This window comes from Grammomys surdaster, unplaced genomic scaffold, assembly GCF_004785775.1.
Source record: "Grammomys surdaster isolate TR1022 unplaced genomic scaffold, NIH_TR_1.0 125372, whole genome shotgun sequence".
NCBI classification, from domain to species: domain Eukaryota; kingdom Metazoa; phylum Chordata; class Mammalia; order Rodentia; family Muridae; genus Grammomys; species Grammomys surdaster.
Genome location: NW_021620244.1, coordinates 327,962 through 351,435, shown reverse-complemented (window position 1 = coordinate 351,435; position 23,474 = coordinate 327,962). Strand labels below are relative to the sequence as shown.

The 23,474-nt window shown below is 39.6% G+C and overlaps 1 protein-coding gene across 1 annotated transcript in view; it reads left to right on the top strand.

Moving 5' to 3' along the window:
- The first annotated feature begins 1,774 nt into the window (after positions 1 to 1,774).
- The window catches only part of LOC114637713 (calpastatin-like), a 108,763-nt gene continuing 87,063 nt past the window's right edge, over positions 1,775 to 23,474 (top strand). Inside the window, exons 1-2 of the mRNA XM_028785985.1 lie at positions 1,775 to 1,964; positions 21,255 to 21,317. Coding sequence (XP_028641818.1) covers positions 1,890 to 1,964; positions 21,255 to 21,317 — 138 coding nt within the window. The 5' untranslated portion in view covers positions 1,775 to 1,889. The remainder of the gene's footprint in view (positions 1,965 to 21,254; positions 21,318 to 23,474) is intronic.

Sequence of the window (23,474 nt, the reverse complement as noted above, 5' to 3'; positions counted from 1 at the left end):
ATGCTGCCTCTATCTATGCAGGGACTCTCTAAGATCCCTGCATGTGAAGAAGACCTTCATTTCATGATTTCAGTAACTCTCAATTATAAAGTGAAATACTTCAACTTCTGACATTAGCTTTTACTAATGGCCATTAATGTGCTGGGAAGCAATGTTCAATTTACATGAATATTGACTGAGTCAGGCAAAGCCTGAGAAATAGCATTGTTATATTTTATGACTTTTGATACCTAGCATATCTTGTGGCAAATTGTAGTCAGGAAGTAGTAACAAAGACCCTCAGCTTCAGCACATAAGGAGATAAGAATGTTCCGTTTATCTCCTGCAATGTCTCTACCTCTTCTCTTCCTGTCTACACTGTACTAGTAGGCTACCCTCGACATTTCTCTTTTCTTGTCTATAATCAACAATACCCATGAAACACCATATTCCTAAAGCACATTTATCTTTATTTACATACTGTGTATTTCTCATTGCCACGCAAACAATCAAACTGAATCCAAATAACCTGTAAGTTCCCAGGTACCAGAGGAGTCCCAGTTTTAATCTTGGCATATCCTGCTCTCTACTCTTACCCTCATAGGGCTTTACATAGAAGACTCTCAACAAATGTAAAATTAGCTAGTTTAAATTCAATATTTAAATATTTTGTTGAAAAAGATAAGACATTCTTTTCACTCTAATGATTTCCCCCAATCTGAATATAAATGATGCATGCTACCAACAATTTTTTGCTAATGATAATTTGTACACCAAAAATGTTCCAATTTTATATACGCATTCTTGAACTGCAGCCTGTCTTTTGGAATACTGGTGACATTGTACATAGAGCACTTCAAGAAGAAATGCATATAATCCAAGAACATTGTTAATTTATTTGTGAGAAGTTGAGAGATATCCCTAAAATTGAAGAGACACTGAACAACCATAATTTTATTCTGCCAAGCTCCTTATAGCATGGCAAATCTTGCTCTGTAATGTGGCTTCTCTCTTGTCAATTGTCTAAAACCTAGCTCCCTAGCATGTTGACGAAAGACCACAAATGACAATGCTATTGTGGTGTCACAGGCTTTTCTGTGGCTAACACCAGCCAGCTATAGCTGCAGACTGACAGCCCCTTTCGATGAACTTCCAGCCCCAAACCAGGAAGTACTGCCTAAAATGAAGCCAAGGCAAAAGCAATCCAACCTCAGAAACATAGGCTCCAGAAAAGGAGATAACTTTAAAATCTGTGATTTTCTGCTGATTTGGATTAGAGCAGGCAGGCTCCTGCTCTTAAACCTTTAGTAAACTTACAGAATTGCCTACATAAATAATCAAATACAGGACATAACACACGCGTACACACACACACACACACACACATATACGCAAACATTGAGAGACTAATTTGTTTTCAAGATCCTTTTTCTTATCTATAGTTCAGAGTTAGGCTAGATCTGAATTAGTGACAGATTGCAGAAAAGTGTCTAATTCTTCAAATTCTTAGGAAAAGGGGTCTAGGCCACGCCCCAGTCCCGCTCTCTGGTGGCACAATCTCTAGATTGGTCTGGACAAATCCACTCGGTAACTGCAACCTCCAGCTTCCCCTATTTGTGATCCACTGAGAACCCTGAAGTTCTGGGGAGGGCCTTGTGTACAAACCCTGATCGGACAGAATTGAATTGCAGCTCTGGGTTGCTGACAAGTTGGGCCCTCTGCAGTGAGCGGCGGGCAGGAAGGGGAGGGCCCAACCGGGCGAGGGGGAGCTGGGGGCCGACTCTGGGCTGGGTCGGAAAAGCTGCCTCACTGCGCTGTCCCGCTCCTCCCGCCCCGAGCTCCGGCTGGGGCCTCCGGTACAATTCTGCTGCGCTTTCCGGAGGCTGCGCCCGCAGCAGCTTCACCAAAATATGTCCCAGCCCGGCCCGAAGCCCACCGCCTCTCCCAGGACCCGGCGCGGCGCCGCAGCTCGCCACACCCAGGAGGTGAGTAAACTCCAGACTGAGCCGCAGGGCAAACCGCAAAGGGCCCAAATCCAGGAGTGTCCCGCCGCAGTCCTGGGGCGTTGCCCTTCCTTGCACCTTCCAGAGTGGGAAAGGGTTCGGAGCTCCGTGCCTGCGGGGGACGCAGGTGGCCCGAGGCTCTCCGAATTGGGTGTTGGCACGAGTTGGGTGGAGGGGCTTCTGGAGCAACTCCGAATAGAGAGACCGAGTCAGTGCGCATGGGCATGGAGGCAGACTAAACCTGACTCAGGACCTCCGGAGTGGGCTCCTATGGCTGGGCAGAGGGGCTCTGCCCACCGTGTGAAGTCACCCCCCTCCAAGTAGGGAGTGGCCGCAGAAGAACTGACACACACCTCTTTCCTAATTAGCCTTGGGCCAAATCGGACGGGGGCGGGACCACGGTAGCTGTGGGCGGGCCCTGTCGTTCTTTCCCCTTGTGCCCTCCCACCTGGCAACTGTGTCCAGTGCTTTGTCAGCCAGGTCCCAGCCAGGCAGAAAGTCATCGTGGTGGCACCAGCAGCTCACTCTGCGTCCTCGACAGGTTCCCAGCGGCGCGGCTTCGAGCTAGTCAGGGTTGTCACCATGGCATTCGCAAGTTGGTGGTACAAAACGGTAAATAAAAGGGACAGAGTCTGGGTAGGATTGGGAAGGGAGTGTATTTACCTTGCCCCTCTAGGAGGTGGAAGATATACGTTCTGAAGTTGGAGGGTTAAGGGCAGGGACCTGGTGAGACCTCCTTGCAGACCTGGTTAAGATCCGGCAGAAGCAGAAGGCTCTCCCTTCAGTGGTATGCGGATGGGACGCGCACTGGGCAGTACAATCTGGGCGGCAAGGTGCACCAAGCTCAGCTAGCTCGCGTTCCCAAATTGAATGGAAAGTCCTTAATTCTGCCCTTTGGAATACATACCTGAATAGGGAGACAAGAGGCATTGTAGCATAGGTTTAGTTTTTCAACTGCTAAGTAAAGATAAAAACTTACAAAGAAAAGAATGGTGAAGAAGTTTCAAACTCGAAAGAGAAGGGTGGAGAACGGAAAAGAACATCAGAGAACAACTATCAGTTTTGGTTTTTTGGGGGGTTGGATGGCGAGAGAGAGAAATGAGTATATTTCACTACTCTATATTACTTTGCAAGAGGACAAACGTGTTCCATTTGGTTAGTGCACTGAACGTCTGTCCTACCAAGTATGTGTTATACCCAGTCAAGCTGGAACTTGTAATGTTTTGAAACCAGGAAGCATGGTTTTAACATTATATTTTTTAAAAACAACAAAAACAAACAAGAGTTCACAAATCCTTTGTTGACAGAGAGTCATAAATTGATTTATGGTGAGAATTTCAAAATCTTAGGTTCACCTTTCTCTCAGTAGGTGGTATGGAAAAAGTAACAATACAGTAACCCGATAATCTTTGTATCTGTAAAATAGCAAGTAAGGACTAGATTCAGCAGTAGACATGCCACATATGCGTTTTCAGTGATGTTTCTTTATGAATGTTCTCCTTTACACTTTTCAGTGCTATTTAAATGTATAATTTTATTTATTTTTAATATACTTTATTGGTTATTTTATTTATTTACATTTCAAATGTTATCTTCCTTCTCCGTTTCCCCTCGGAAAACTCCCTATCCCATCCCTCTTTTCCCTTGCTTCTATGAAGGTGCTCCTCCACCCACCCACCCAGTCCTGCCTCACTGCCCTAACATTCCCCTACACTGGGGCATCTAGCATCCACAGGACCAAGGACCTCCCTCCTAATAAGGCCAGACAAGTCCATCCTCTGCTTCATATACAACTGGAGCCACGAATCCCTCAGGGAGCTCTGGGGGTCTGGTTGGTTGATATTGTTGTCCTTCCTATATATATAGTTTTATTAATGTGCTAAGGGCAGATGTTTGCTCTGAGTCATGATTGTCTCAGAATTCTTATCAAAATACACCCATTAAATTATCTGCAAACATGGATGGCAGGTGTTCAAATAACATCAGATTTCTCTGTCCAAGCTTGGCATTGCCTAAAGGAAATTGTGCCAGGCTACTTAGATGAAGATAGCTTAAACCTTTGCTTTTAGTACCTACTGCACCATGTTAGACACTTTGATGTTTCTGCTAAAGTACCCATTACAAGCCAGTTTGGGAATTATTATTTAAGACTTCTGCTTGATGCTAACTTTCTAGAATTTTCAGCATGCCTGTGATCAAGATTTGACCTTTCTCCGAGAGAAGTGTACTTGAGACTCAAGAGGGCTTTAAGATATTTTAACAGTTGTGTTAACAAAAATATTTTAAGAAATTAAGTTAATGTTAATAGCATTTTTTGTTAACTGGCTCTATCCTAGGTGACATTTAAGCATACAATCATGTACTAAAAATGACAAATCATCTCTTCTTTGTGTTAGTTACTCAACAATCTGGCTGTGATGTATGTGTTATACTCACAGTACCTCCCAATTCACACGTTCCACATTTCAGAGCTTTCACTTGCCACTGTGGCTAGTGGAATAGCATCAGGTAGGAAAGCTCTAAGGGGCTTGTTCCTAACCTTCTTTTGTTTTGTTTGTTTGTTTGTGTTTTTTTACAGCTTATCTATAAGTGATCACAGATCATTTTGAGAATGAAATGTAGTACTTTCTCTCAAAAATATACTATATAATTTGACTCTTCAAGGCATGCAAAGTCTGTACAAATCTCTCTCCAATGGTTTGCACAGCCAATTTTTAACACAAAGATACATATACATGCATATGTTCTCTATATTCTGTGCATATATAAAATATGTGTACATATTTTCATATGTGCAATGTATATATGAGTAATTTTGTTTGTTTATGTGCCTATGAATAAAGGCTTGCAGTTGAACCCTTTTATCACATATTAAGCCACCAATCAAAAATGACTTTTAAAAATTGACTCTCCACTAAACATGTATCAATTACTTTTGTCATTATTCCCCAAATGGTATACTATAAAACTGTTAATATGCCTTAATATTGTGTATCATACAGCACACAGGGAGACAGTGAATAGATGAGATGCAAACATGCAAGCCATTTGAACATCTGCAGGATTTGATTTTGCAAAAGGTTTCTGAAGCCAATTTCCAAAAGATACCAATGGATTTCTGTCCTTGCAGAATACTTATAATGAATACTATAATTAGAATATCGTTAGTAGGATTCTTTAAATACTAAAAATAGTTTGAATGATCTAACTTTATACAGAATAAAAGTAGAGTAATGTGAAGATATGTCCTTTAAGAGCATGCTACCTGGAAAGCCAAACAAGGAAACATAATATTGTACATTTTCACATTGACTACCATCAGCATCTGAATATTTTTGATTGTAGTAAAAACTGATTTCATAAAATCTTAAAAAGCTACATTTAATGAATATCTGATGAGAATCATAATTTTCAGAACTTACTATAGTTGGCTTGCATAAGTAATCACGTACTAAGCCACCTGAGTCATATGTTGATTCTATTATCCTGTGATAATTAAAGGTGTTCCTTAGTTTAATTAGGTTCATAGCCCCAGTGAGAGCATAATCAAGGTACTCAATCATTTTGAAGGCTCCACCATTGCAGCTAGGCTGGGCAAAGTGTTGCAGACTTCCCATGACAAAACAGACAATTTAGTTGCAATGGATTTGAGTGGGTGAAAGGCAAAATTATAAGGTCTGCACAAAGGCTATAGTATTTAAGGCAGTAAGAATGAAGAGGTCAAATGCCACAATTTTTTGTTTGGCAGTCCCTGAATGGAACATTTTCCATTGCATAAAAACCTTTTAAACTGAGTAACATACAGTGCTATTATTCTTTATTCAGTTTTAAAACTTCTCAGAAGGTTAATTATATTATTCAAGTGGTTTTCAAAAAACGATATGGCTCTCTGGGTTGGAATCAGAGGGTTATCATTTGAGAGTCCCAGGTGGACAGACAACTGGTAATTAGTCCTAAGCAGGCTATTTCAGCACCAGCATGAGTCTCAGTCAGACTTGCTTTTCCCCACCTTGGAATATTTTTAAGATCTAAATCTTATTAGCATGATAGTAAAGTTCTGTTCTTCAAGTTGTTTCATTTTTCTTTTATGAAAACTTTTTAAGAAAAACTATGACTACTATAAATTGGAAAAGAGTCTCATCAGTTAAGAAAAATTTTAAAAAACTATTCCATCCAGTGAAGAATCTTGGTTTTATAAGTTACCACTTCAGATGCAAAACCAGTTAATTCAGGCTGTGTGTGTGTGTGTGTGTGTGTGTGTGTGTGTGTGTGTGTTTGTTTGGGAGGGGCAGGATCAGAATGCCATGGTGTGCATGTGGAAAACAGAGAAACCAGTTCTCCCCTACCTGCCATGTGGGTTCTAGGAGTCAAACTCAGCTGTCAGGCTTGGTTGGCACCTACTGAGCACTGTCCAGATTCTCTTACAATATTTATTTTGTTCCCACGACTTCTAGTGGACTGATTTTTTTTTTGCATGGTTAATAAACCCTATAACCCGTAGTAGCCTTTTCTGTGAGTTTTTAACTCTGACTAGAACAGCTATGATTTTACCTTTGGGTGACTCTGTGGGGGTAAACACTCTTGAGAAAACAGTCACTTAAAGTTTTCAAAACATTTTTGTAGTAAAACTTTCCATAAGAGCAGAAGATAAAGGCATAATTAACACGCACAAATCAAGTGGCATCATTAATGACCAATATTGTGTCAGTCTATCTCCAGATCCTACTTCCACACAAAGGATTTAAATGGTTGTGAATTGCCAGTTAAGTTACACATATAGCCAAGTTGTAGGTTGTTCAAAAGAATGGATTTTCATTCTACTTGTGGTTTTCCCCTCTCTGGTATAATCTGGAGTGAGACAATCACAGTGATGTGATAGAACACTAAACAAACTCTTTGAGGGCAACAAAACTTTTGATTAGAAAATTAAACTTTCATATCTACACTCAGTTCTCATTCATTCCATGAGACTGATATCAAAGGGAAAAGAGCTATGGAACCACTTTGTATTCTTCAAAACCAGCTTTTGTCTCTGTGGCTTACTTCTGTTCTTTATTGTTGTTGGCTTTATTCTCTCTGACAGTGGAGAAACAAACGAGGGTTAGAAAATTCTAAAATCTCATTCTTTCTACAGTAGTATCTTTTTCAATAACTTTTAATAAAAGCTATTAGTCAGGGGAGAAAAACAGACTTGGGCCTGTTTAGACTTTAATACTGAAAGTACACTAGCTATTGGGATAGTTGTTACTCTCTATTAAACAAGGAGAAACTGAAAGATTGAATTATTTTCCCAAGATCATGTCACCTTTGGATTTCTATTCTGTCAGTTTTTCACTGTCAGCTAAGAGATGGAAGTGATTCTGAGCATTTACATCTGCGGAATGTAAGACAGGAAGGTTACCCAGACAACAGATAAGATTGAAAAACCAGCAGAAAAGGATAAGGCAACAAGACCTTAGAAGTTATGACATCTGCAGGAGCCCTAGGCAGGAGGAGCTTCAGGGTTACCTTGTAAAAGCCAAAATAACAATTCTTTTGGCCTACCAAAAGAATTTCTAGGATACCTAGAAAGGCCCCAAGATCAGAGAGAAGATTAGTGTGTGTGTGTGTGTGTGTGTGTGTGTGTGTGTGTGTGTCCTCACCCAGCCAGTAGTTGCCTCTTATTGGCCAAACCCAGGTTAAGATCATCCATTCTTAAGAAGCAGCCAGGGAAGATCTCTGGGAATACCAACAGAGGTTGTGAGGAAAGGAAACCATGTTTGGTTCACAGCCTGGGAACATGGGCAGGAAAACTGTTTAAAGCAAAGGCATCTTTACATCTTAATCCTTCCGATTGTTTGCTGAATAATCTCATTTTATGAAGCAGAGCACATACAAGCACAGATCTCTAAGGTTTTGTTATTCTTATTTATTTATTTATTTATTTATTTATTTTTCTTTCGGATAATATCATTATGCACATGGTCCCTTAATTTTTCTACCTATTTTCTCAGCTTTTATTCTTTATCTAGTTTAGTGATCTAAAAAGAGCAGGGGATTTTTAAAAGGTTAGAGAAATTAAAGCATTTAAGCAAGCTTTGTTACACAGTCTCACCCCATATCCAAGAAAAGAGAGAATGAAATTTCCCATTGATTAGAAAGGCAATGTGTGCATTTAGGAAGTCATCAATGAGCAAGTGACAACCAACTGATAATTTGTTTCCTTTACTGAAGAGACAGGCTGTTGTTCAGATAGGAAGATACATTTCTTGGCTTGGACTTGGACAGGAAACGCTGGTGTGAAAATAGGGCACAGAGCTTCCTCCTTGAGCAATCACTTTCCCCACGAGATACCCAGAACTACACAGCCTGCCTGCCCCTGGGAAACTCCCCAAGGATACCAGCTCAGTTGGAGTTTTGAGAAACAGTGACTTCTTTTATGGTGTCCACAAGTCTTCCTTCAAAGCCATTGTTCCCAATCCTGGATGCATAATAGAAACAACAAAGGAATTGTAGAAAACTATATTCATATCCTGACCTGTACAGACACAATCTAATGTCCTACTCTCTGGCACAAGTGTTTTCCAAAGCTCCCTGGGTGCTTGTAGCATGATTGCAACCTCGCTAACCTAATTGGGTACTTCTTTTGTCTTCTTCAGGACGTTGAAACAAGCATTTCGTGAGTTTGTGATAGTATTGACAGGGCTGATCTGCATGTGCTGGGGAGATCAGGGCTCCTAAGATAGCCTTGTTCTTGTTCCAATTTTGATGTCATGTCTCTGGATATGATTATGTGACTTATGTCCAAGGTGAAGAACAGTTTTCAAGTAACATTTCAAGTTTCATTTTTATCAAGCAACTTGGTTTGGACATCAAATTCATTAACCATGTAGTTTACTCATTAAAATATATACTCGATATTTAAACTTTATTCCCAGATTGATAAAGTCATCCTTATAAACTGTTTATGTTCCATCCTAAAAGAAACTTTATATCTCTTTTTTAATCCTTAGTTTCAGAAGCACGCTAACCTTAAGTACTTCTTATACTACTGGAATTGCTGGTTTTCTGCTTTCTTTGTAGGTAGATGTTTGCTTGTATTCTACTTTGTGTGGCATGCACCCTTGTCTGTGTGTGTACCTGTGTATATCTAGATAACAGTTAGGAAGGTCCCCAGATGTTGCAAAGCTCAAGTTCAGCAGAAGTCCTGAGCCTTGTGACTCCTGACTCCTGATTTCTTAATAGGTTTATGGCTATTCTCTGACAAACTATTTCTAGCATATGAATTTCTAGCAAATGAATGAGGACACAAGATAGTTGTCCTTGCCAAATATCTGCCAGTGTCTGGGTAGAAAGAATTTGGATAATTATTCCTTCTTTTTTTTTTTTTTAATTTTTTTATTGGATGTTTTATTTACATTTCATATGTTGTCCCCTTACCCCATCCCCCACCCACCCAGGAACCCCCAATCCCCTCACACCTCCTCCTTCTTCTTTGTGGATGTAACCTCTATCTACCCCCCCACTCCCACCTCCCCACCCTCAAAACTCCCACCCCCTGGGGCGTCCAGCCTTCATGAGGTCAAGGATCTCATCTTCCACCTGTGCCCAGCAGGGCCCTCCACTCTTATATATTCAGCTAAGGCCCTGGATCCCTCCATAAGTGCTCCCAGGCTGGTGGTTTAGACCCTGGGAGCTGTGGTTGGTTGGTATTGTTGCTCTCCTCATGGGGCCACAAATCCTTTCAGCTCCTTCAGTCTTCACTCTAACTCCTCCATTGAGAACCCCATAATCACTTCAATGGCTAGTTGTGAGCATCTGCCTCTGAATATGTCAGACTCTTGAAGACCTCTGAGGAGACATCCATATCAGGCTCTTATCAGCATGCACTTCCTGACTTCCACATCAGCATCTACCTTTGGTGACTGCACATGGGATGGATACTCAGGTGGAAAGGTCTTCAGACGGCCCCTCCTTCAGTTTTTGTCCCTCGCTTTGTCTCCATATTTGCTCCCTTGAGTATTTTGTTGCTCCTTCTAAGAAGGACCGAATCACCCCCACTTGGTCTTCCTTCTTTATGGACTTCATGTGGCCTGTGAGTTGCATCTTGGGCATTTTAAGGTTCTGGGCTAATATCCAATAATCAGTGAGTGAATACCATGTGTGTTCTTTTGTGATTGGCTTACCTCACTCAGTATGATAATTTCTAGTTCCATCTATTTACCTAGGAACCTCTCAAATTCATTGTTTTTAATAGCTGAGTAATACTCCATTGTGTAAATATACCACATTTTTTTAATCCATTCCTTAGTTGAAGGACATCTGGGTTCTTTCCAGCTCCTGGCTATTATAAATAAGGCTGCTATGAACATAGTTGAGCATATGTCCTTATTATATGTTCGAGCACCTTCTGGGTATATGCCTAGGAGTGGTATAGCTGGATCCTCGGGTAATGCTATGTCCAATTTTCTGAGGAACCGCCACACTGATTTCCAAAGTGGTTGCACCATCTTGCAGTCTCACCAACAATGGAGGAGTGTTCCTCTTTCTCCACACCCTCGCCAGCATCTACTATCACCTGAGTTTTTAATCTTAGCCATTCTGACTGGTGTGAGATGGAATCTCAGGGTTGTTTTGATTTGCATTTCCCTGACGACTAAGGATGCCGAGCATTTCTTTAGGTGCTTCTCGGCCATTCGAGTTTCTTCTGTTGAAAATTCTTTGTTAAGCTCTATACCCCATTTTTTAATAGGGTAATTTGGTTGCCTGGAGTCTAATTTCTTGAGTTCTTTGTATATATTGGATATTAGCCCTCTATCAGATGAAGGATTGGTAAAGATCTTTTCCCAATTTGTTGGTTGTCGTTTTGTCCTATTGACAGTGTCCTTTGCCTTACAGAAACTTTGCAATTTTATGAAGTCCCATTTGTCAATTCTCGATCTTAGAGCATATGCCATTGGAGTTCTGTTCAGGAACTTTTCCCCTGTGCCCAAGTATTCGAGGCTTTTCCCCACCTTCTCTTCTATTAGTTTCAGTGTATCTGGTTTTATGTGGAGGTCCTTTATCCACTTAGATTTGAGCTTTGTACAAGGGGATAAGAATGGATCAATTTTCATTCTTCTACATGTTGTCCTCCAGTTGAACCAGCACCATTTGTTGAAAATGCTGTCCTTTTTCCACTGGACAGTTTTAGCTCCTTTGTCAAAGATCAAGTGACCATAGGAGTGTGGGTTCATTTCTGGGTCTTCAATTCTATTCCATTGATCTTCCTGCCTGTCTCTGTACCAATACCAGGTAGTTTTTATCACTATTGCTCTGTAGTACAGCTTGAGGTCAGGGATGGTGATTCCTCCCGAAGTTCTTTTATTGTTGAGAATAGTTTTCGCTATCCTAGGTTTTTTGTTATTCCATATGAATTTGAGAATTTCCTTTTCTAACTCTGTGAAGAATTGAGTTGGGATTTTAATGGGGATTGCATTGAATCTGTAGATTGCTTTTGGCAAGATGGCCATTTTTATTATATTAATCCTGCCAATCCATGAGCATGGGAGATCTTTCCATCTTCTGAGATCTTCTTCAATTTCTTTCTTCAGAGACTTGAAGTTCTTGTCATACAGGTCTTTCACTTGCTTGGTTAGATTCACACCAACGTATTTTATATTATTTGCAACTATTGTGAAGGGTGTCATTTCCCTAATTTCTTTTTCAGTCTGTTTATCTTTCATGTAGAGGAAGGCTACTGATTTGTTTGAGTTGATTTTATAACCAGCCACTTTGCTGAAGTTGTTTATCAGGTTTAGGAGTTCTCTGGTGGAAGTTTGGGGGTCACTTAAGTATACTATCATATCATCTGCAAATAGCGATATTTTGACTTCTTCCTTTCCTATTTGTATCCCTTTGACTTCTTTTTGTTGTCTAATTGCTCTGGCTAAGACTTCCAGTACTATATTGAATAGGTAGGGGGAGAGTGGGCAGCCTTGTCTAGTCCCTGATCTTAGTGGGATTGCTTCAAGTTTAGGATTTGCTGAAGGAGGCAGAGGCAGGAGGATCACGAGTTCGAGGCCAGCCTCGGCAATTATTCCTTCTTGATATAAGATATAAAAGCTCTTCTGAATTCTCTCAACTCCCACCCCACCTGACATTAAACTCCTATAGCTGATCACATTGGCCACCTCTATCTATCTACGCCTTGTGTGGTTTCCTGTCTGCTCTGCTTTAACTCTTGCATTATGTCTTGTTCCTTTCTGGCTTTGACTTTTTCTCTACTAGTCTATAACAGAACCAGCATGTATTAAGCTTTGGTTAAATCTTTATAATGGATTGGTTTTAGACTAGGAAGATGTTTTGCTTTCATGTTAGATTACCCTAAAGACTTGATGCAAATCACAAAATCCCAGCATGATTGTACATGTTTCTCTATGACCCAGTCTTTGACTGGATTGTAATCATTAAGTGGCATGACAAAGCAGAGCATTAGCTTTCTTTATCCATAGATAAGGCCACAGTGTGTGGTCCCTGGAGTCATTATGGAGAGAAAAGGGCAGCACATAGGGAGCACTCAGCACTGGTACAGGTTCTTTTCCCTCACAGATGATCCGTTAATAGTATTGTCCATTCTCTCCTGGAATCTGTCTCTGCTTCTCTCCCCATGGTTCTCTTCTCTATTGGCCACCCTACCAGTCATATGCAGTAGTGATAAACCAAGTTCTCTTTCTTACCTTTTAGAAAGATTCACTGCAGGTTCCTGAACTGCCTCAAATATGATGTGTATCATCCCTATGTATTTGGTTCACCAACTTAATAGACTGGATTGTAGTCAGTTATTCCCAATGTAGGGTACTTGAATTTCAGTGAAAATTTAACTGATGTGACATTATTAATAGATGACTAAATATAGAATAAGCCCAAGAAGCTCTGAGGGCAATAATTAATCTATTAAATGACTGTGTACTGGAAGGAAGTTAAATGTCATTAGGTAGTTCTTGATAATGTCTTAACATAATAATGACATTGGGTTTATACAGGGAACTGTGTTACATTTAATGGAATGCTTAGTGTAAAATTTCATTGTTTCGCAGTTTACTTTCTTTTTTTTCTTAATTATTTTATTTGTTTATATTTCAAATGTTGTCCCCGTTTCAGGTCTCCTCACCACATTCCCCTCTCCTTTGCCTCTAAGAGGGTGCTCTATCTCCCTACCCACTGACCCACTTCTACCTCACCCTTCTAGCATCCTCCTTCGATAGAGACTCAAGCCCCATCAAGTGCCTCCCCTCCTACTGATGCCAGATAAGGCAATCTTCTGTAACATATGTAGTGGGAGCCATGGACCCACCTATGTAAACTCTTTGGTTTGTGGTTTAGTCCCTGGGAGCTCTGAGGTGTCCCGTTAGTAGATATTATTCTTCTTGTTGGGTTGCAATCCCCTTCAGCTCCTTCAGTCATTCCCATAGTTCTTCCATTGGGGTCTCTGAGCTCACTGTAGTGGTTGGGTGTGAGGGTCGGCATCTATCTTAGTCAGGTGCTGGTTGAACCTCTCAGATGACAGCCATACTGGGCTCCTGTCTGTGAGCAGTTTTTGGCATCAGCAATAGTGTCAGGGTTTGGTGTGGGTGAATGGATCCCAAGGTAGGACAGTCTCTGGTTGGCTTTTCCTCTAATCTCGGCTCCATTTTTGTTCCTGTGTTTTCCTTTAGACAGGAATAATTGTGGATTAAAATTTTTGAGATGGGTGAGTGGCCCCATACTTCAATTGGGGAATATGTCTATCTATGGGAGGGAGTTTCTTCAGGTTCTATCACTGTTCCTAATGTCATCTCCATTGGGTCCTGGGAGTTTCTCACAACCTGGCATCTGGGACTTTCTAGTGATTACCCCTCCATACTCCCCTCCTCACTGTTACATATTTCAATGCATTCTCCTGACCTTCTGGACTTCTGTCCTGTCTCTTTCCATACCTGATCCTGACCCTTTTTTTTCCTCCCTCTCCCCTACCCTCTCTCACCCAGGTCTCTGCTTCCCATGATTATTTTGTTCCCCCTTCTAAGTGGGATTGAAACATTCACACTTTGGTCTTCCTTCTTGTTAAGCTTCATATAGTCTATGAGTTATATCATGGATATTCTGAGCTTTTTGGCTGTTATCCATTTATCAGTGAGTACATACCATGTATGTGATTTTGGATCTAGATTACCATACTGAGGATAATACTTTTTAGTTCCATTCTTTGGCTGCAAAATTCATAAAGTTCTCATTTTTAATAGCTGAGTAGTATTCCATTGTGCAAATGTACCACATTTTCTGTATCCATTTTTCCCTTGAGAGATATCTGGGTTGTTTCCAGTTTCTAGCTATTATAAATGAGGCTGCTCTGAACATAATGGAGCATGTGTCCTTGTTGAATGTTGGAGCATCTTTTGGATATATGCCTAGTAGTGGTCTTCAGTGGTAGAACTATTTCCAATTTTCTGAGGAACCACCAGGTTGAGTGGTTGAACCAGCTTGCAATCCTACCAGCAATGGAGGAGTGTTCCTCTTTCTCCACATCCTCACCAGCTTCTGCTGTTTCCTGAGTTTTTGATCTTAGGCATTCTGATTTGTGCAAGATGGAATCTTAAGGTCGTTTTGATTTGCATTTCCTTGATGACTAAGGATGTTGAACATATCTTTAGGTTATTCACTCCATTTGAGACTCTTCAGTTGAGAATTCTTTGTTTAGCCCTGTCCCCCATTTTTAAATTGGGTTATCTGGTTTTCTGTAGTCTAACTTTTTGAGTTCTTTGTATATTTTGGATATTAGCCCTGTATTGGATGTAGGGCTGGTAAAGATCTTTTCCCAGTCTTTTGGTTGCCTTTTTGTCCTATTTACAGTGTCCATTTCCTTACAGAAGATTTTTCAATTTAATGAGGTCCCATTTGTAGAGTGTTGATCTTAGAATCTGAGCCAATGGTGTTCTGTTCAAGAATATTTCCCCTGTGTGGATGTGTTCAAGGCTCTTTCCCACTTTCTCTTTTATTAGATTCAGCATGTCTGTTTTTATGTGGAGGTCCTTGATCTACTTGAACTTGAGCTTTGTACAAGGAGATAAAAATGAATCAACTTACATTCTTCTACATGCTGACCTCCAGTTGAACCAGCATCATTTGTTGAAAATGCTTTCTGTTTTCCATAGGATGGTTTTGTCTTCTTTGTCAAAAGTCAAATGATCATAGGTGTGTAGGTTTATTTATGGGTTTTCTACTCTATTCTACTGATCTACCTGTCTTATCTCTGTACCAATAGCATGCAGTTTTTATCATTATTGCTCTGTATTACCGCTTGAGGTCAGGAATGGTGATTTCCCCATAAGTTCTTTTATTGTTTAGAATCGTTTTTGCTATCATGAATTTTTTGGTATTCCAGATGAAGTTGAGAATTGCTCTTTCCATCTCTTGGTATCATTTACGTGGGAAATTTTTTCCAACCTTTTAGTCTTTTGTAGTGTCTGTCTTTTTCACTGATATGTTTTTCCAGTACGCAACAAAATGCTGGGTCCTATTGAGGTGTCCAGTCTCTTAGCTTATGTCTTTTCATTGGGGAATTGGGTCCATTGATGTTAAGGGATTTTAAGTATCAATGATTGTGGTTCCTGTTATTTTGTTATTAGAGGTAGTATTATGTTTGTGTAGTTCTCTTCTTTTGGGTTTGTTGTGAGATGACTAATTTCTTGTCTTTCCTTGGGTGTAGTTTCCCTCCTTGTGTTGGTGGGTTTTTTTTCTATTATCTTCTGTAGGGCTGGAGTAGTGGAAATATATTGTTTAAATTTGGTTTTGTAGTAGAATATCTTGGTTTTTCAATCTATGGTGATTGAGAGTTTTACTGGTTATAGTAGCCTGGACTGGCATTTGTGTTCTCTTAGAGTCTACATGATATCTGTCCAAGATCTTCTGGCTTTTAAAGCCTGTGTTAAGAAGTCTGTTGTAATTCTTTTTTTTTTAATTTTTTTATTGGATGTTTTATTTACATTTCATATGTTGTCCCCTTACTCCATCCCCCACCCACCCAGGAACCCCCTATCCCCTCACCCCTCCTCCTTCTTCTCTGTGGATGTAACCTCTATCTACTCGCCCCCCACTCCCACCTCACCACCCTCAAAATTCCCACCCCCTGGGGCGTCCAGCCTTCATGAGGTCAAGGTTCTCTTCTTCCACCTATGCCTAGCAGGGACCTCCACTCTTACATATTCAGCTAAAGCCCAGGATCCCTCCCTAAGTGCTCCCAGGCTGGTGGTTTAGACCCTGGGAGCTGTGGTTGGTTGGTATTGTTGCTCTCCTCATGGGGCCACAAACCCTTTCAGCTCCTTCAGTCTTCACTCTAACTCCTCCATTGAGAACCCCATGATCAGTTCAATGGCTAGTTGTGAGCATCTGCCTCTGAATATGTCAGACTCTTAAAGACCTCTGAGGAGATATCCATATCAGGCTCTTATCAGCATGCACTTCCTGACTTCCACATCAGCATCTACGTTTGGTGACTGCACATGGGATAGATACTCAGGTGGAGTGGTCTTGAGATGGCCCCTCCTTCAGTTTCTGTCCCTCACTTTGTCTCCATATTTGCTCCCTTGAGTAATTTGTTGCTCCTTCTAAGAAGGACCGAATCATCCCCACTTGGTCTTCCTTCTTTATGAGCTTCATGTGGCCTGTGAGTTGCATCTTGGGCATTTCAAGGTTCTGGGCTAATATCCAATAATCAGTGAGTGAATACCATGTGTGTTCTTTTGTGATTGGCTTACCTCACTCAGGATGATAGTTTCTAGTTTCATCCATTTACCTCTCGAATTCATTGTTTTTAATAGCTGAGTAATACTCCATTGTGTAAATATACCACATTTTTTGAATCCATTCCTCAGTTGAAGGACATCTGTGTTCTTTCCAGCTCCTGGCTATTATAAATAAGGCTGCTATGAACATAGTTGAGCATATGTCCTTGTTGTAATTCTGATAAGTCTGCCTTTATGTGTTACTTGGCATTTTTCCCTCACTGCTTTTAATATTCTTTGTCTGTTATGTGTATTGTGTTTTTTTATTATGTAATGGGAGGAGTTTCTTTTCTGGTTCAATCTATGTGGTGTTCTGTAGACCTTTTCTATGCTTATAGCCATATCTTTAGGTTATGGAAGTTTTCTTCTATGATTTTGTTGAAGATGTTTTCTGGCCCTCTGAATTGGGACTCTTCATTCTCTTTTGTTCCTATTATTTTTAGGTTTAGTCTTGAATTGTGTCTTGAATTTCCTGGATGTTTTGGGTTAAGGTGCATTTTGCACTTTGTATTTTCTTTGACTGTTGTGTCAATATCTTGTATCGTATCTTCTATGACTAAGATTCTCTCTTCTATCTCTTGTATTCTGTTGGTGATGCTTGCATCTGTAACTCCTGATCCTAGTTTTTATTTCCTAGGTTTTATTTTTCTCCAGGGTTGCCTCCCTTTGTGATTTCTTTATCGTTTCTATCTCCATTTTTAGATCCTGGACAGTTTTGTTCAAATCCTTCACCTGTTTGATTTTTTTCCCTATATTTCTTTAAGGGATTCATGTGTTTCTGTAGTTTACTTTTAAGTACAGGAATACACAAACCTGTGGCCATGTGTTCATACATAGCAAAATTCAGTGTAGTGGATGGTTTTGTGTCAGTTTGACAAAAGGTAAAGTCATTTAAGAGGAGGGCCCCTCAATTAAGGAAATGCTTCCATAAGATCCAGCTACAGCGAAGTCTGTAAGGCATTTTAATTGCAAGTGGTGTCATTGCTAGGTTCGTGGTCCTGGAAAGCAGAGTGAGCAAGCCATGAGAAGGAGGCCAGTACATAGCATCCCCCCATGACCTCTGTCTCAGCTTTTGACTCCATGTTCCTGCCCTGTTTAGGTTCCTATGTTGAATTTCTTTGATGATGAACGGTAATATGGAAGTGTAAGCTGAATAATCCCTTTCCTTCCCAAATTGTTTTGGTCACAGTGTTTCATCATAGCAACAGTAATCCTAGCTAAGATGTAGAATGAAAGCATTAATCGTTACTGGATCTAAGTGATGTTCATACAGGAATTAAGGATGTTATTCTTACAACTTTCTTGTATATTTGAAAAACTGTAATAAAATGCTAGATTAAAAAAATAGACTGGAAACATTTTACTCAGGATACTGTAAAAATGCTGGAGCTTGATCATAAATGATTTTTATTTTTGTCAATTATTGTTAATGAAAATCTTTCTATTCATTTAAAAATGTAATTGTTTTGATATTCAAAATGTACCAGTGCCTACAATGCATTATAAAATTGAAATTGTAACTCAGCATTTTCAAAAGTATTAAGTATAACTAACTCTCTGAAAATATTGTTTGGAATCTCCAAAACTTGGGATATTTTGTGTGTCTCCACAGAATAAACTAAATGCCTGGGAATTTAGTTGAAATCATTTAAAGTACCACAAGGAAACAATTTTTAAAATATGTTTAAATCATACTTGTTGCAGTACTTCAGTGGGGAAGTTGCTATCATTGTGCTTGTGGGCAGCTAATGACTAGGTTCACATTTACCCCATAAGCCAGAAGCAGAGTGAGGGCTTGTGGAGAGGGAGACTTGTACTGGAAAGAGCAAAAATGAACAGTGTGCTCACAGCAACACTGGGAGCCACAGCAGGAACACCGGGTACTGTTCCTTCTGATTCTGAAAAAGATATGAGGTTACAGAGAGCACATGAACGTGCTGTCCTTGTTCTGAAGCTTCTGAGCATGTAAGGAGACAGAATGGACAAATCTGCATTGTTGTTTTGACCCTTTCAAATACATTCTTCAAACTGAATGTCTCTGTAGAAGTGGGAAAAGAAAAGCATCCAGACAAAATCAATTTAAGTGAGTTTTTTCTGATCCATGATACAATCCAAGAACAGATCACCACTAAGGTCTAGGAAAAGTTGAAAGAGCTGGGCTTCAGCAACAGGAGGGTATGCACTCACAGGCATAGATAAAGAATTCACTGGGTTGACTACACCTAGGCCTTTGTCTTATTTGGGTTATGATTTACCAGGGGCCCTCTAATTTTGTAGCCAATCATCTAGCTGGCTTTTTGTAATAATCTGAGATATTGCATTTTTTCTTTTTTTATAAAGTCAATTCTAAACATAGTATACAGCTTCTGTTTCAGTACTTTATGCAAGAATGTCCTACAGAGATAACCTCATGCTAATGGCTTCATTTGCCATTTGAGGAAACTATTCTCTAGCCCTTAGTCTTCATGTTAATCAATTATAGCTTGGTATATAGTGCTAATGTGTAAGTGAGGCTTGTGGACTTACATATTTAATTACATATCTGTTTGTTCATTGAGACACAGTCTGCAAATGTCGCCCAGGCTGGTTCATGTTCATGGGATCAAGTGATCCTCCAACTTAGCCTCCCCAGTAAGCCCACATCATCACACTTGGGCTTATATGAGCTTTTAACCATACATGGGCTTTTAAGTGGGGTTAGTCATTTGCTTTGTTTTATTTTTTTATTTTTTTAAGATTCATCAGTTACTCAATCAGCATTAATTGCTGTCAGATTAATAATCTCTACAGGAAATATTTTTCATCAAACTGTTTGAATATGGCTCATTTCAGTGAATTCCCTTCACTTATCCCTGTGAGTACTTCTGTAGGGGAGGACGTTTACATTCATTAAAGCATTTCACTAAAAGTTATGCACACAAAATGAAGTTAAGGAAGTATTCCTTCCATGAGTTCTTACATCTTGGTCATTTTCTTTTTCCTCTAACATATCTACTGATATGAGTAAGGGTAATATCACCTAATGTTGCTAGCATTCTAAAGTGGGAAACAGTCTTGAAGTAAAAACCTTGCTTTGTGAACATTTATTTACATTTACTAGTGTATATGTGCCCTAAACAACACCAGATTGCTTTTATGCTTTATTTTCTCATTCAGAAAATTACATAGCTCATTTCTTTCAGTACCAAATAAGAAGGCATAAAATACCTTGTAGATGATACAAAATTACTACTATTGTCACTACTATTACTCTTCTTATTTTACATAACTTTTGTCTACACATCTGTGTTATGATTTTTGCCCTAGATAATATATTACTTTCTAATTGGGCTGATTTTTTATTTTATTATTTTATGTGTATAAGTGTTTTCTCTGCATATCTATGCACCAAGTATGAGGCTGATGCTCAAGGAAGACAGAAGAGGGATTTCCCCTTAAAGTGGGGTTAGAGATGATTGTGAGCTACCATGTGGATACTGGTAACCAGACCAAGGTTCTCTGGAAGAGCAGCCAGTGTTCTTAACCCTGGAGCTATCTTTAGCCCCAATAATTTGGTTTCAATAAGGATGATGAGGACTGAAACCAACAGAGAATTGTCATTTGTTTTACATTTGTCTCCCTTGTCTTAATTTTCCCAGTGTCTACCACATCTCACAGTAGGTAAGAAATTAATAATCCCTTGTTTCTTTTTCCAAAGAGCATACAAATATTATTTTTCTCAAGAAGATGATCAATAGAAGAAACTGAATAGATTACCTTATTGTTAAGGCAAATGAGCATATGAACTTCTTGAAGATCTATGTTCCTCATATTCTTAGATATTTCTTATATTTGTCCTGATTGTCTAGACAATCTATCCTTATTGTCTAAAAAAATAATGATGATTTTATTCATAACATAATTAAAATGTAAAAACATCAATAGGACCAGTTGGATGCATGGATTTTCCTTCACATTTTATCATTCTGTGTTGATCAATATTAAATGGAAGAACTCTAAGAGAATTCAGAGCTGTTGGAACTGATGACTGGTCTATATAATGTTGTAGATCTCTATCCTTATCACATATAACCTGCCTGTGCCCATGATGAACTGATGTTTAAGAATGTCTAACACAGCATGGTCCTTAAAAGATCTCATCTCAGTGATAAGCAGATGTCTCCCAGACCAGTAATTTGGGCTTCAGAGGTACTGTATAGGGGATGAGATGACAAAATGGCATTACTGTCAGCTTTGCATCTGGTTAATTATAGACTGATTCCCTGGCTCCAAAATTAATATATGTCTGATCCTTTGATTTTGAGATCATTTGATTAATCAAGACTTCCCAGTATTCTCTAGAGAAACATTAAAAGGGTGCTTGTTTCTTTTTGTTTGTTTGTTTTGGTTTTTGTTGTTGCTGTTTTTTCTATGCATTTACCCTTTTGAATTAAAGATTGTCTTAAATCACTTTCCTCTATTAAATATTATCTATTTTCTTTTATAATTTTAGCATGTTAATGAAAAGAATATTGGATCATCTTCTAAACCAGGAGAAAAGAAAGGATCTGAGGAGGTAATTTCTGCAATACTTATTACCATTTTCTTTGTGATGCTTTTAAAATTGTGAATTCTGTTTTTCAATATTAAATAATAATGTAGTAAGATGTACTTACTTGACACTTGGCAAATTAAGGGAGTTTTTGGTACGTCTTTGTATTATGCTGTGTGTGAGCAATGATGTTTGTAATAGGAGTGGAGGTCAGAGGTCACTTGCCTTCAGCTTTTATTCAGGGTCTCTGTTATTTCTATATTATGTACACAAGGTATACAAGGTTAGTTGACCCAGACATTTCCAGGGATTCTTCTGTCTCTGCCTCTTATCTCCCTGTAGGAAGTCTGTAATTACAGACACACACACACTGTGAATCAAGCTTTTCATGAGTTCTGAGGACTTGAACTCAGGTCTTCATGCTTGCACAGCAAGTGTTCTTACCTGTTATGTGTAGCTTTTGCTACCCTGTCTGAGCTCTGGAAATGGCCCAACCAGAGAATATTGGATCTGAAAAACATAGACACACCTTGCCCAATTTCAACCTGCCTCGTGACTCAGTTGCTGGGCACTATTAATGTACTATGGCTAGTGTGCCCTTACCAATCAATACTCTTAGGTCATCACTTCTCAACTAGCTTCAGTTGATCAGTTGTCTGTAATCCCAGCTGAAACCCCGGCCTCCTGCCTAGAACAGTGTCTCATCTCATGGCTGCTCCACCAGAGATCTCACATGGCTTTTTTGCTTCCCTCCCCCCTCCCCCCAAGCATGGTGAACACTCCTTCTCTCTTCTCTCCTTTTGTCTGCTAGCTTGCCTGTGGGGACCTGGTAGTCCTGACTAGTCCCTCCGCCTACAGCATCTTTACTGATAGATGAAGAACCAATTGGGGAACAGGACCTTAGCATCAGAACCACCCCTACATTTACCTACGGAGCTACCTTCCCAGTCTTGAAAAGCTTACCTTTAACTATGATTTGATTGAAGATTGTTAGTGGGAAATCGTGAAATAAAACCTCCATAGTAATCCTCAGAATGGAACCTTTTTAGACAATTTCAGTTTAGAAACAGAGATCAGTTTTAGATGTCTTCCTATTAGACTTGGGAACTTTTGTTTTGTTAGTGAGCATGGAAAATATTTAAAGAAGCTGAATGCAGTGGCTGGAGGGGACACATGTTTTCATGTGAGTGTACCATGGAAGGAGAGGAGTGATAGTGTTAGATTAATAGGTCATTCACGATTGGAGACAAAAGCAAGAGAACTATTTTTATCTATATCAGTTCAGTAGAAACACTGTAAGAGTATAACTCTCCCTGTTTGGAGGTGTGTGTGTGTGTGTGTTGTTCTTGTGAATTTCAGCTTTGACTGATGACAAACCATTGTGAGCTACCAGTGCTGACCTACTTAACTAAAGGTGTCCTGTGATACTTTTGTTCTCCAAAGGGCACTGGGTTTGCATTTCTGTCTTTTTACCAATTTTTAGAGGACTGAATTTACTAACCCTTGAGAATGATACTTTTAGAGAAGAGTTTTATAGTCATATAAGTGGTTCACTGCTATTTGTTCACACAAAACTTTAAGGGAAGCATTACACCTTGTCTTCTGCTATGGTGGATATTTTCTGCAGACCTCACCACTTTTACTTACAAGAAATTGTCTCACTTCCCATTGTTAGTGACTATATGGCCCAAAAGACTGGATATATAAAAGGCACAAAGTGGCTCTTATTTTTTGTTTTCATTATCAAGATTGAGCAGTCATTTTTGTAAATTGAGACTATCCTCCTGCTCATTATCTGCAGTTCTAGAACATTCAGTATATAAGGAGGCTGTATTGTTTTCTTGTCAACTTTCTACCAATGTCTATAAAAATGTACTTCAGAGTATTTTTGTTTCTCTTTTAAATATTTATTTATTTATTTATTTTGGGTACACTGTTGCTGTCTTCAGACACAACACAAGAGGGCATTGGATCCTATTACAGATGGTTGTAAGACACCATGTGGTTGCTGGGAATTGAAGTTAGGACCTCTGGAAGGGCAGCCAGTGCTCTTAACTGCTAAGCTATCTCTCCAGCCTGAATATTTCTTTTTATTACATTTTAACATTTAGTGTGTGTGTGTGTGTGTGTGTGTGTGAGAGAGAGAGAGAGAGAGAGAGAGAGAGAGAGAGAGAGAGAGAG